Here is a 13,866-nt window from a genome sequence, read left to right as displayed (position 1 = left end):
GGCAGAATTGATTAATCCCATCACACATTTACTTTTATGCCCGGGAATCTGTCACTATTGGACCCCACATTCTTACACGCAGCCAAACTCTTGGATGTGGTTGCAGACATTTAACACACAGAAAAAAACACTAAGGGTCTATGCTAGGGGCTCTGTGTAGACACAGTGGTGCTCTGTGCTAAATGCATCACCATCAGCATGCTAACGTACTCTCAATCACAATTCTAAGTTGCTGATGTTATGCAGGTGCAATGTCCACCATATTCACCATCATAGTTTAGCTTGTTGTGCATTTGCCAATTAGTGCAGCAGATGCTGATGAGGATGTCCTTAGTTGCAGGTATTTGGTCTTAAAGTGTTGTAGAAACCTGATGACGGCTCCACATGAAAAGTTAAGGAATCACTGAAGTCATTAAGATTCATCCTCTTGGAATCACGAATGTCTGTACCAACTTTAATGGAGATCCATTCACTGGATGCTGAGATACTTGCATCTGGACCAAAGAGGTGGAAATGCTGTAACTTGCACCACTTTTTATCACTTATTGCACACGTCAAACAAGGTTAAAGTACTTATCTGCATCCTGGATTAAACTTAATTATATCTTGTTAACTCAGTCATCAATACTAGAGTTACTACTGACTGAACGTTTATAACCATATAATACATAGTATTGGATCAGATGCAGTTATTGGGCAAAGGAAACTTTAAAAATGCTAGTCGTGTTAGTTAAAACTATATCAAACGAGGTCCATGCTCATGAAAGTCACCGACAAGTATGATCTTAGCTTAAAAGTCATCAGAGAGACAGGCCATACATTTTTGAAACATTAAAATGGACCTCATGATCCAGTGTGATTTTGTGTTCCTTCCTGATCCTTATCGTTCTTATTTTATGTATATTATTATTATTTTATTATATTATTTAAGATTTTTTTTAAAGTATTTTTTAAGTTAACTTAAACTTAAAACTCATCCTGGTCTTCATCTATTTAAAGTACCATAAAAAAGTAGACGGAAAAACTATCTGACAAGAGCAAACAAACAACACAGTCTCCACTGCACAGTCTCAGTGGATGTGAACTTGCTTTAACTATGCGGTATTGTCCTTTGGGGCATTGACAGGCTTTTAAACCTGTTGATAGAGTCTGGATGATCCCGTTGCTAGAAAGGCAACGCTGCCATTATCAATGCTGCGGGAGGTTACCAATGATAGCTGCTCCCTTTGGCAGCATTGCTCTGCAGCTGTCTCCAGACCTCAGGATAGTAAGCAAGATCAGTCATGGGTCAGACACTCAGAAAAAAATGTCAGCCTCTCTTCATGGAGAAGGTATCAGATCTAACAGAACACCACAGTTAAAGCAAGTGCTTAACCACACAGATACTACAGATGCAGTTGATATCAGATCTGTATTTACCAAGGGAAAGCAAAGTATTAGACAGATATCTGAACAAACATGCAGGCTAACTGTAGGTCAGTTATGCCAACCTCTCCCCCTAGTGGTTAAAAGTAGTCTAGTCGTTGGCCTCCTGGACCCTTTGCTTCTCTATTTACTTCTGAATTAAACTATTTAAGTATCAACTTCTCTTTATTTTTTCTTTCCTGTGTTTTGTGTTGGATGTGTCACTTTACACCAACTTTTATTTTTCATGACAAGCAGTTTTCTGGGTGCACCTGCATGTCACTACATGCACAATATTTTAGGATATGAAGGTACTGTAATAAAGTACAGTTTTGAGGTACTTGTGCTTTACTGTTTTTACTTTATGCTACTTTATACTTGTACTTTGCTACATTTCGGAGGTGAGTACTGTACTTCTTACTCAAATATGTGATATTCTATAACAGACATGTTCAGCTAAATGTGTTGTTTGATGTCAGTGACTGTTTTCCTGTCAAACTGAACAAGGACACTGCACTGCGGCTTCAGGAGGCAGGTCAGCGACAAGTCAGGAAGAGGTCTGCTTAGTCACTCTGCACTGGATGGAAGTTGGCTGTCTTTCAAGAAAAGTACATAGGTCAAAATCTATATGCAGCAGCATCACTGAAACATTTTACTCTCCCCTGTGGCTCCATATGTTTTTCTATTCAATATGCTTTCCACTGTGCTGTGGCATCAAAATAAATTAAAGTGGTGCACAAGATTGCAGTAAAGACTTGCTGATTGTTGGTTTAACTCAGGAAGTGGAAGTAAAGATGGAAGCTCAGTGTTTTTCCTGTGGACATGGGAGAATTGTTAAGTGAGGCGACAGCTTCATCCCTTTCATGCCTCCCTTGTTAATTACTTTGTGTCTCTGCTTTCAAGGTTTACTCTTTCACTGTACTTTAATGTGTCTAATTTTCTCCTCTTTTTCAGCCATTTTTACTGTGAGTATTTTCTCTCTTCTCCCTCTCTCCCCCTCTCTCTTACCTTCTTTGTCATTTTCCTATTTAATGACTTCTCTGCTGGCCAACTTGCCTTCCCAAGAAGACTTTGACAGACAGATTTGTTGAGTAGCAGCAGGCACAGACCCAGTGCCCTTTAACTAAGGCATCAGTATGGCAGACATTGCCAACCAGCCACTGCCGGCCCTGACCCCAGCTCAGATGAGGTCAAAATGAGACTTTTATACAAATAAACATGATGTAAGGTGAGCTTTTAGAGAGGGCAGTGCACTAAGTGAACAGTATACAGTACAAACTGAATTTAATAAATGTAGATTCAAAGGTAAGTAAATGTAATATTTATTTGAGACTAGTTTCTTTTAAGAAGAAATATTTAGATTCTATGCACATCAGAGAGGCAATAATGACAGGGGATGGTGTGTGTTTTATTAAGAGTGAATGCAAAAATTAAAAGGTTATAATATTTTGAACCTTCTTGTTCTTTCTATGCAGGCTCAAGCCTAAAATAAAAAAGTTGTCTCTCCAGAGAACATACTCGACTGTATTGTACCCTTTTGGGGAAGCACATTGGAGAGTCTCACATTTTTAAAATGTCAAGTTGAAAAGGTTGGGTTTCCCTTTTAAGGAGGTATGATTCTGACATTTTGAAATATATTTTTAAACTGTAAACTGTATATTCATTAGTTACTTCATGTGATGAAACTGTGATTCAGTTTCACTGATTTCTGGCCTCTGTCACACCTGTGATCTGTTCTCTGCATCGCTCAGACTTCCACTTGCAGAAAAAGTTAGAATAAGCCAGTCTGGCTTCAAGTTGGTCCAAATGTGTGCCAAGTCTGACCTTCTGTTTTGATTCTCCCTGACACTGTCAAGTCACTGTCACTGTCATCACCAGGATGTCTTTTTCTTTACTGTGAGTTAACAAAACATTACCGCTCTAGTTGTAATCACTTGAGTTTCCCTTGACACTAACTGACTCTCTCGTTCTGTGCCTCCAGCCTGTTTCCCCCTCACATGATGAACTCCTGACCCCAGTTTGTGACAGACTGTGCTGCATTTCTCACAGGACACCCACTGTCCTGTGTCATCTGCTTCATGACACAGAGGCGGCATTGCGCCAGGTGGCCCCTCATAACCTCTGTGTGCTGTCATCAGTGAGTCACACACACAAACACATACACCTGCGAACTCCCACAAAACATTAGAGCAAAAAATATGTTTTACAACAGCTACTAACTTGACCAAAGCTATGACTTGTGAGGATAAAAACCAGAGTGTTAGTTCCCTCCACTGGTTGCTATGCCATGCTGAACGTTCTCTGTGACCTTAACACTTCCTATCCAGTCCACTAAACTCATATTTCGCTGAAGAAGGAGAATGTGGTGTTTTCTCAGACTCTTCTCTTGAATAGATTGCATTATTTTGGACACCTAGTTTCCTGCTTTACTGGAACTGCCCAGTGGCCATTAGATCAGACTGGCTGTACTGGGTAGCTTCAGGGTGTTAATGCTGTTCACAACTGTGTTAGTGTGAACAGCTCATTCCTTAAAAACACTGTTAGGGACACGTGGTTAAATAACGGTGAAACAAAGCTGAGAGAAGCTACCAGTGGCTCTGTGAGACTTTACTTAAGTGTAGTGTTCTCTGGCTTACTAATTAGTAGAATCAGCCTTGAGTGTTTGGGTGGACAAAACATCTACATGTTTTAGGGGCCTCTGTGGCATGTTTTTGTCAAGCAGTAGCCTCTGTTATTCTTCCTCTATCATCTTTGTTATCAAACTACATGCATTATTCATTTAATCCTCACGGTGGCACTCTCCACTGACTGTATCACCACGGCACACACACATACACACACATATACTGTACACACACTGAGCTTGTGTAATCCCTTTAATTTTTGATGAGTCAAAGCGGGCACTCACTCTCCACTGGGGAAATGTCTGATAGAATAGAACAGCCTGGCCAAAGAGGTAATATATAGAGGAGGAGGACACGGAGGAAAAGTTTACCCAAAGTTTTTGAATTTGACAAAAGGCCACCAGCATCCTCCGTGCGGATGGTTTGTTTGATGTGGTGAGACTGAATAGTCCCCCACCCCCTCAGCCTCATGTTGTCAATCCATCACTGAGTAAGGTGAGGAGAATAGGGAGTGGATCGAGTTTCTGCTGGCTGGAAGATGATCTACGAGTATTTCAGGAGCAGCAAAGCAAGCATCTCTGTCAGTGTCACCTTCAGGGCAGATGGGAGTGACAATGTTTGTGTTATGTCTCAGAGCCCACGTCTGCCAATTCTACTGGTGTACTGCGAAACAGACGTTACTTTGGACCACTTAAATTGCAGTTTTTGTGTGCCTGTTCATTCATGTGTCCACAGCATATAGTTTCAGTGTATCACACAGTGATGACAAACATACACGCACAATACAGCATGCTGTTATTCCAGCCAGTCTGTTGGATGGTTGAAGGAAGACTGAGGTGAACTTTTGTACAAACATTCATGGTTCACAGACAGATGCCCTGATTTTTGTTGTAGTGCCACCATGATGTTAACATTTTTGGCTTTTACTGAAATATCTCAATAACCGTTGTATGGATTTCCATCAAATGTAACAGAGCTATCCATGGTGACCACACATTGGACTCTTGTGACTTTATAGACCCCCTTCCCGACCTTTCCACTGGCATACAGTTTGGCCCCAGCTAATTGCTAGCGAAAAGGTGCTATGTAGCAGACATTTATGTAATTGTGGGCATAATTTCAGCTGTTGTGGAAGAGCAGTGTTCACAGTAGAGCCTGATTTTGATTAGTGACATGAGCTAATCACTAAACTTTTATCCATGTCTGCCTTTGGAGAAACATTGGATTGTTTATTTTTTATCTGTTTTCCAGCAGTGTTGCATCTTTAAATGTGATTTTTTTTTTCACGTTTTTCTGCAGTCTACTGTTAGCAAAATGTTCAGCTGTTGCAAAAATAACATTAGATTTAACATACTGACTACACCCATGTTGGATTGACTTTTCTTATTTGTAGTTCATACAACATAGTACAGCTGTACAACAGTAAGTTGCTGTGAGATGGTACTTTGGCACTGTAGTGATGATCCAAAGTGCAGTGACATGATAACTTGGTCATTTCCATCATGTTGCACCACCATAGTGCTGGTAACTTGATTTCTGAGTTGCATTTTTTATAAAGATGCTACCCATTGTTCTCATTTAGAACTGTAAGCTGGAAAGTTGTTTGATGTAGCTTTAAATGCATCTCTTAAGAGGATTTTTGAAAGCCAGACCTGCGTTTTGAGTTTGGCAGGAATCCATTACGAATCAACAAGACCATTTTCCATTATCCAGTACAGACCCCTGTCTACTGTACCATGATTAAATCTGATTATATGATAGACTATTTGAAATACTAGAGAAAAATCTCAGACAGAGACTTTTTGTATGATAACAGGGCTTTGTGTTTTTAAGGTGGAGGATAAGCTTGAAAATGAAAGTCATTTTCAGACACAGTTTGACACGCACAACAAACAGACACACACACTCACCCACTTTAGCTCTAGCTCAACAAAGTGGCCCCAGATCCAGTGAGTCACTTATTCGTTGTCATGAATAAATCACACCCACTGCTACTCTCTTTTACCCTGCACCACTGCCTTTTCTAAAACACACCAACATACCTGCACACACACACACACACACACACACACACACATACACACAGATGTTCACACATAAACTCACTGTACACGTACACACTGGGTTATAAGTTGCATCCCTTGCCCTACCCAGACACTTTGACCAGTTTCTCCTTTGTTGCACTCCAGAAAGTGTATTTTCCAGGGTTTGGTATTTGTTGATAACACAGTGTACAGTGCAGCATGCCCTGAAACTGTTGCAAAAGAGAAGTGTACTTAAAAATAGAGACATTTTACATTATGTTTATCTTATTTTTCGTATCACATACATTTTTTTTCCAGCTTTCATCATTGTAGGACTTTAAAGTGCATTTCTTCAGACAACACAGTATGTACAAAAGGCGAGTTTTTTGCTAATATTATTTCTTTGTGACCATTCTGTAATATACAGACAGTTGAGGAAAGAACACTTGCACTCCCTACTCCTCAAGAAGACATTTGTCACTTTCCATTTTTACAGCCCCCCTCCCTCTCTTCCCCCCTCTTAGCGGTAAAACAGAGTTCATGTCGCCCTGTATTTCCCTGAGGCAAAATGATGACTACACCCAGGGACCCTAGCGTACATACACAGCCAGCAAGACAAAGTGACTGCTCCTTTTATGCCACTTTGTTTATGCTGTACTCTCTCATCATAGACAGTGGGTGCACATTATTGCTTTCTATTGCCCTCTTTCTTGATGTTCTATGTACTTATTGCTCAATTTCTCTTTTTCATGTTATACATTCTTTCACATATGTTCCCATTTACTACAAATTCTTTCATCATCCACTTCAATGTATCGCCCCCGCCCTCTTTCTAAGCCTTATTCTTACTTCATCATCATCCTTCCCTCTCCTGCCATAGATCTCAGACTCCCCTGCACACATTTCACTCTCACTGTTGGCAAAAGCCTGTGAAATTTCCCACAGGATGAAGCAACATGAGTTTGCTTCTACAACATAGGAAATGGACTTGTATCTGAGGCATTGATTTCCTCTTAGTATTATGGGAAAGAGATGGCAGTGAGGTGGAGGCTAAGAGCCCTACGATCAATACACATTCTCATCACAACACCGGATGTTCCTCCGTAGCTGGATTGGTTTCACCGCCCCGGCACGGGCAGTAATTGTCATCTGGTGGCTTTATTAACTGAGCAGTGTCAAGCAACATAAGAAAGATGACAGGGGCTATTTGATTTTCATTGGGGATTTACAATATAGTTTGAAATATGCAGTACGGGAAATCACAGTGGAAATATTGGATGTTTCAGTCATAATAGCTCTTTAATAGGAGTGGCAGTCAGAAAAGAATAGCAGTAATGACAGCATTATGGACACCCACAATGGTAGTAGCAGTTGTGGTATACATAGCAATAGAAGGGGGGTTTATTATGAATCTGCTTTAATTTCTTCTGGCTACAAAACAAACCCCACATTTTCTCACTACCTCTAGTGGTTTCTAGCAGTTTTATTTGTTCATGTTGTGACATGAAAACAGTTCTAGTGAGGTCTTTGGATTATCCAGAGCAGTGCTTCCCAAAAGCTTTCTGTTGAAAATAATACAATAATAATACAATGAAAATATTTCTCACATGACAAATTACTGCAAATGAAAAATTGAAGTGTAAACTTTGCCCAAAATGTTTATACACAAAATACACAAAGCTCTTATGTAATACTTCTTTTCCTTCTCTGTCAAAAGTCTGTCCATTTTGTACATCATTTAATAAATCTTGTTAACCTGACTTACCAGAATCAAAACACACGTGTTTCTTTATCATTACCAAATGTATTTGCTTCATGTACCTCATTCACACCTTCAATTTTGATTCGTAATAGCAGAACAAACAATGTAATGGTTCTGGTTAAGGTTAGTGTTAGGGTTTTGGTTGGGCTTCCACAATGAATGGAAGTCAAGGCAATGTCCTAAGAAGGATAGCTGCACAGTGTGTGAGCCTCTGTTTATGTATGTGTGTAAGTGTATTTCATTTGCCCAGGTCTTCCCAGCCCTGTGTGAGGCGCCTGACAGTACAGAGGAATGTAGCAAGGTCCTGCCAAGGTCCTACCAACTTCTTGCCCATCTTAGAGACAGCGGTTTTTCTCCACCCACCACGGCATCTGGCTCAAGCTCAGCCCCATCTCACAAAACCAAGAATAAGCCCCGGAAAAATATGACAACTCATTCTTAATGGACAGATACGATTCTGGATGAGCTCCTCTGACAAGCAGATCTGTCTATTTTTCTGCAGAAGCGATCCGGCTTTAAATTTACCGACTGCCGACTAAGCAGAACAGCAAATACAGACAAAATCTGACTACAGTAAATAGCTACAGAGCGTCGCTGGAGATGAGGGGAGGAATCTGCTTTGTTTTTTTCCTGGTGATTGGCATGACCTTGCTCAGTGGCATTGGCTGCCTGGGTGAACATGTGTCTATGGATGACAGTGTTGGCCCAGAGGAGGTACAAAGGCCCAGGCCCCCACACCTTATCTTTATCATGGTTGATGACCAGGGTTACGGAGACATTGGCTACCATGGCTCAGACATCCACACTCCCGTGTTGGACCAGCTGGCAGCAGAGGGGGTCAAACTTGAAAATTATTACGTCCAGCCTATCTGTTCACCCTCCCGCAGTCAACTCATGACAGGCCGGTGAGTAATTCCCTTATCATTATATTATGATTACGATGGGAAAATGATTCAGTTACTGCATCTGTTCTCATATAATTATGCATGAGCTTTATAGGATTTTTGTCTTTTTCTATCATCTTTAATGATGTATTCAGTGATGGGGCAACTTCTACTACAAGTAAGGCCATAAAATAGAGGTTCCAGCTGGAGCTGTGGTGAGAGGATCATGCACTAGATCTAATGATTAGAACAAAATGTGCTGTCGCATATCATTACAATATCAAAACTGATAAGCTACAATTCATGTAAAAAAAAGTTCAGTGTAGTTCTGTTTGCAAAATACCATGTATTTCTCATTCTGTTGCTTGTTGCTTTTTTTTTTATTATCCCTGAATTGGTACAATGAAAAAGTACAATTATAGCTCCTTATCACAAAGGAATTCTGTAAAGCACTGATCACTGTAAAAAATAAGTATCCATGGTGCAGTATTTCTTCAACCATCTGTGAAATTTCCCATTATTGTGTTATTCTGTACATCTTATCCAACACTATCTTGCCAGCTACCAAATTCACACTGGACTCCAGCATTCAATTATCCGATCACGTCAACCCCTCTGCCTGCCCGCGGATATTCCCACCCTACCAGAGCAACTGGTTGAAGCTGGATATGCCACACACATGGTGGGGAAATGGCACCTGGGCTTCTGCAGGCCGAGCTGCCTGCCCACAGGACGTGGCTTTCAGAGTTTCCTGGGCACGCTGACTGGTAGTGGAGATCACTTCTCCTATCAGAGCTGTGACGGGGCTGAAGCTTGTGGATTTGACCTGCATGACGGAGACAGGCCTGCCTGGGAGATGGCTGGCAACTACTCCACCCTGCTCTACATAGACAGGTGAGTATGACGGTCTAAATAAAATAAAACAGATTAACATGTAGAGGGACACAGACTTAAAAAAGCTTCCCTCTGTTCCCTCTGTTCACCCAGAGTGAAGCAGATCCTGAGGAGCCACGACCCCCAAAAGCCACTCTTCCTCTATCTGTCCCTTCAGGCCGCCCATACACCCTTGCAGGTACCGGACCATTTTCTGCACTACTATGATTCCCAGGGTAATCGTCTCAGGCGCCACTATGCAGCCATGCTGAGCTGCCTGGATGACGGGGTTGGACAAGTGGTCCAGGAACTAAAGAACAGTGGACTCTATCAAAACTCAGTACTCATCTACTCATCTGATAACGGTGGGCAGCCGCTCTCTGGGGGGAGCAACTGGCCATTGAGAGGTGGCAAAGGGACCTATTGGGAAGGGGGCATCCGGGCTGTGGGCTTTGTCCACAGTCCCCTCCTGAAGAGAAAAGGTGTTGTCAGCAAAGCACTGATCCACGTCTCTGACTGGTATCCCACATTACTGGGGCTGGCTGGGGCTCTGCAGTCCCAACGTGGCCTAGACGGCCATGATGTGTGGGGAGCCATCAGTGAAGGCCTTCCTTGTCCTCGCACTGAAATCCTTTTCAACATTGACCCAGTCTCTAGGAAGCCTGGGGAGCCCTATGACAAGGCGCTGGTACTCAACGGATTTGGGATCTGGGACACAGCAGTGAGGGCAGCAATAAGGGCAGGGGACTGGAAACTGCTGACAGGAAATGTGGGTGATGGGGACTGGATACCACCACAGGCTCTTCCTGGTGGTCCAGAACGGTGGCAGAAACTGGAGAAGCGGCGCAATGAGCTGGGGAAGTCAGTTTGGCTGTTTAATGTCACCTCTGACCCCTATGAGAGGTCAGACCTGGCAAAAACTCGTCCAGAGGTAGTGAAACATCTGCTGATCAGGCTGGCAGAATACAACCAGACAGCTGTGACAGCGAGGAATCCACCAGATGATCCTATGGCTGACCCTGAGCTGCATGGAGGGGTGTGGAGTCCCTGGCTGGGCTTGGATGGGGATAATGGAGAGAATAATGGCGAGAAAGAAAGGATGGTGAAAATGAAGCACTGCAGAGTCTGCAAATTAAAAGCCCTCTTCAAGAAGGTGGGGTCACGCCTGCAGAGGAACAACCTGTTCTTCTAAATGTCTCATCTAGAAACATCAGTTGGACAAAAGGCTTCAGTATGCTTCAAATGAGATATGTTCCAACACATCTGAGGGCAAAAGTGTTATTACCTGTGCCAAATGTTTGTTTTGTCAGTTTTGGAAAGTTGCAGAAATCTGTGCACGCAGTCCGGTCCGACATGATACATCTGTGGGGGCAAAGAGTTTTAGATGTGTTTTATGATTTTACAAGGACCTCCTTTGAAGCATACTGACACCTTAACCAGGAGGAAGCGAAAGAGAGATGGAAACGAACAAAGTAAAGACCAGCAGACAAGTGAACCCACAGGTAGATAGACCCACAGTTGACTGCTGAAGGTTGGCAGATAAACAGGCAGTCTGATAGACATAGCAGACAGGGCTGTGCAGCTGGCCAAGCAAGCTGACTCACTCACTGTCCTACGGCCAAACTGCAGCCGGGTGACTTTGGGCTGTCGTTAGACTGCATAGAGAGCAATGTGTGTGTCACAGTGCGTGTATGCCTGCATTCATGAATAGTTTGATTAATAAACATAGAGTTCATGCATGTGGAAGTGAAGCCTGAAGAGATTGGAGGAGGGACGGAGGGTGACCTCTTGATGTCTCATCTCCTAATCATCCGAGAGGACCCTTTAAGGATGACACAAAGACACCCACAGGGGCTGTTTTTGTCAAATGTCAACATGTCTTCTTGTTCTTAGGAGTTATACAGATTCACTTTTGCTCATATACTGTAGCACACCAAAGCTGTAGCCTCTGAAACACCTCTGACCACCACACAATGCCCAGTTTCTGCAGCAGTGACTAACCAGCAAAAACTCAGAGCCTGATCCTATTTGTATTTTGTGGACTTTTATATGTTGCCTAACTCATGTGCTCTATCAAAAATGCTGGAAACTATTTTAACTAAATAAAACTAAATAAAATCATGAATGCAATAAATCAATGTTAGCATCTCATTAGCACACAATCTCTGCAGAAAGTCATGGACCAAACCTGATGGGCAGCTTAGTGATTTTGCAATCATTACTTATCTATCCATTAAGAATGAGTTGTCAAGATGTTGCTGGCATGAACTATACAATGTAATACTAATTATAAGGAATTAGAGTGTTTAATTGGTACATTCTACAATTTAACATATATAGAGAATAATGTCTCAAATAATAAATGAATAATAAATTAACATTTATTTGGCTTTCGACTGAATCTTCTTTTAGGGGAATTCCAACTTTTTTTTATAATCAATACCAAACTACGTAGTTCTTTCCAGGAAACTATGTGTAACTTTATTAGAAAATTAGTGACCTGCAACCCCCCCCCCCCTTCCTTAAGGATGGATCTTTTTCTTAAGCAAATTTTTCATAGGTTTTCCATATCATGGGTGTTTTTTGTGGTGCACCTGTGAAAAAAATGCTTTTCATTACAAAAACATACCCTGAGTATCTGCATGCATGTGTTGTTAGATGTCACATACGCTACCCTATCGCCATGACAGGAATGTTAAATGCTGAGAGAGTACTGAAAAATCCTGGATTACAAGCAATTATGTTTTTAAAATCCTTGCTTTCTGCAATATCTGCACGTTAAGATTAGGGAAAAATCATGGTTACGGCAAATAAAATATGGGTATGGAATAGTTCGTCAGGCAACACTTGGTTAAAAGGCAACTGCGCTAATTTTACACGTCTGTTTTCAGGTGTAGGGGAATACTACTGCATATGCGGGGAAAAAAAGTTGTATACAGCCTTTTGTGGCTCCAGAGGGATCCATATGAAATCAATTAAAAATGACTCAAGTGATGTTTCTTAGTTTTGACAAGGAAGAAAAGCATGTGGGGTAAAAATGACAGTATGTGCTGATGTAGTTTGATAGGAATGGATCAGAGGTAGTACTGCATGGTGTCATACACATGTAGCACTGTAAACAGCAGCGAAGTACTGTGTGCAGCAGCTCATTCCTTGACCTCAGCCTTTAAGCGTGTGTCTTATCTGAGTGTTTGTGTGGATGTAGTTTCTAGGTGTGAGTGTCAGCAGCCATCCTACCCACTGTAGCAATGGGGCTGTACATTTCTCCCCAGTGGCCTGATGATGAATATTCAACTGTCCCTCTTCGCTATTTCTCCTCCCTCTGGTCAACCCTCACTTTTGCCTCCCTCCCTTGTCACCCTCCCTCCCTCCATTTATCCCTCAGCTCTTTGCTCATTCCCTCTGCAACCCCCCCTCCCCTCCCCCCTCTCCCCCCTCATGTCTTTATTTCTCATTTTGCTCCACATCCTCCTCAGTTGTTTGTGCTCATTTGGAAGATCGAGTTAGAAGTATTAGCCATGTTTTGCTCAGAACTCTGTGGCATACAGTTAAATAAAAAGAGTGAAGGAGGGAGGAGAGAGTTCCCCAGGGTCTGCAGGGGGCTGTCGTATCTGAAGTGCTTGTAGGTCAGATGAAAATGTCTTGTTTAGTGAAAAAGTCTGGCTGCATACACAAGAAACACTAAGTAGTTATGGCGAGGATAAAGAGAAAGTTGAAAAATCTACAAGTTTAAAGATTGGGGCATTTGTTATTGTTCTCTTCTGTTGCTCTCAGGGACTATTTTCATGCTAAGAATTTGGTGAACTAATGAGAATTTACAGCATTAGGACTGTGTGGGGGATCGGCTCAAAAAAAAATGACAATGACCATGTTCATCGTAATGAAGGTAAATTTCACTCTGTGGCCAAAGGGGTTATGCTAGAAAAGACCTAGAGTGGTTTGTGCAACAATTTTTGATGTGTTGTCAGACCACATCAGAAATAAAAACCCAAATGATGACAGGTGAAGGTGACGTGAAAAGCTGCTTTTTGTAGAGAGAGGCGAGATTGCATATTGTTTAGTAGCAATTATCCTGGAAGGTATTTATAGCGTTGCACACGCTTGTTCACATGAAAAAGGGACAGAAATATTTGTGTAATAAGTGAAAAAGAGAGCTTGAGAGAGAAGTTGAAACCCTGACTGCTTTCTCATCCCCACACATCTGGCCAGTCACGGTGTGAAGTGGATGTGAACGGCGGACTGTCAGGTTCGGAAAGTTACAGGAATTGTCGGGCACAGCACCCCCCAAATCTGAC

The 13,866-nt window shown here is 42.0% G+C and overlaps 1 protein-coding gene across 1 annotated transcript; it reads left to right on the top strand.

Annotated features, from left to right (window-relative positions):
* The first annotated feature begins 8,414 nt into the window (after positions 1-8,414).
* On the top strand, positions 8,415-10,766 carry LOC139211026 (arylsulfatase I). Its single transcript, XM_070841266.1, has 3 exons — positions 8,415-8,719; positions 9,260-9,592; positions 9,686-10,766. The coding sequence occupies exons 1-3, from the start codon at positions 8,415-8,417 to the stop codon at positions 10,761-10,763; spliced, it is 1,716 nt and encodes a 571-aa protein (XP_070697367.1). The 3' UTR covers positions 10,764-10,766.
* The last annotated feature ends 3,100 nt before the right edge of the window (positions 10,767-13,866 follow it).

The sequence above is a fragment of the Pempheris klunzingeri genome, chromosome 12 (assembly GCF_042242105.1).
Source record: "Pempheris klunzingeri isolate RE-2024b chromosome 12, fPemKlu1.hap1, whole genome shotgun sequence".
Taxonomy (NCBI): domain Eukaryota; kingdom Metazoa; phylum Chordata; class Actinopteri; order Acropomatiformes; family Pempheridae; genus Pempheris; species Pempheris klunzingeri.
This window is presented reverse-complemented; position numbering and strand designations above follow the sequence as displayed.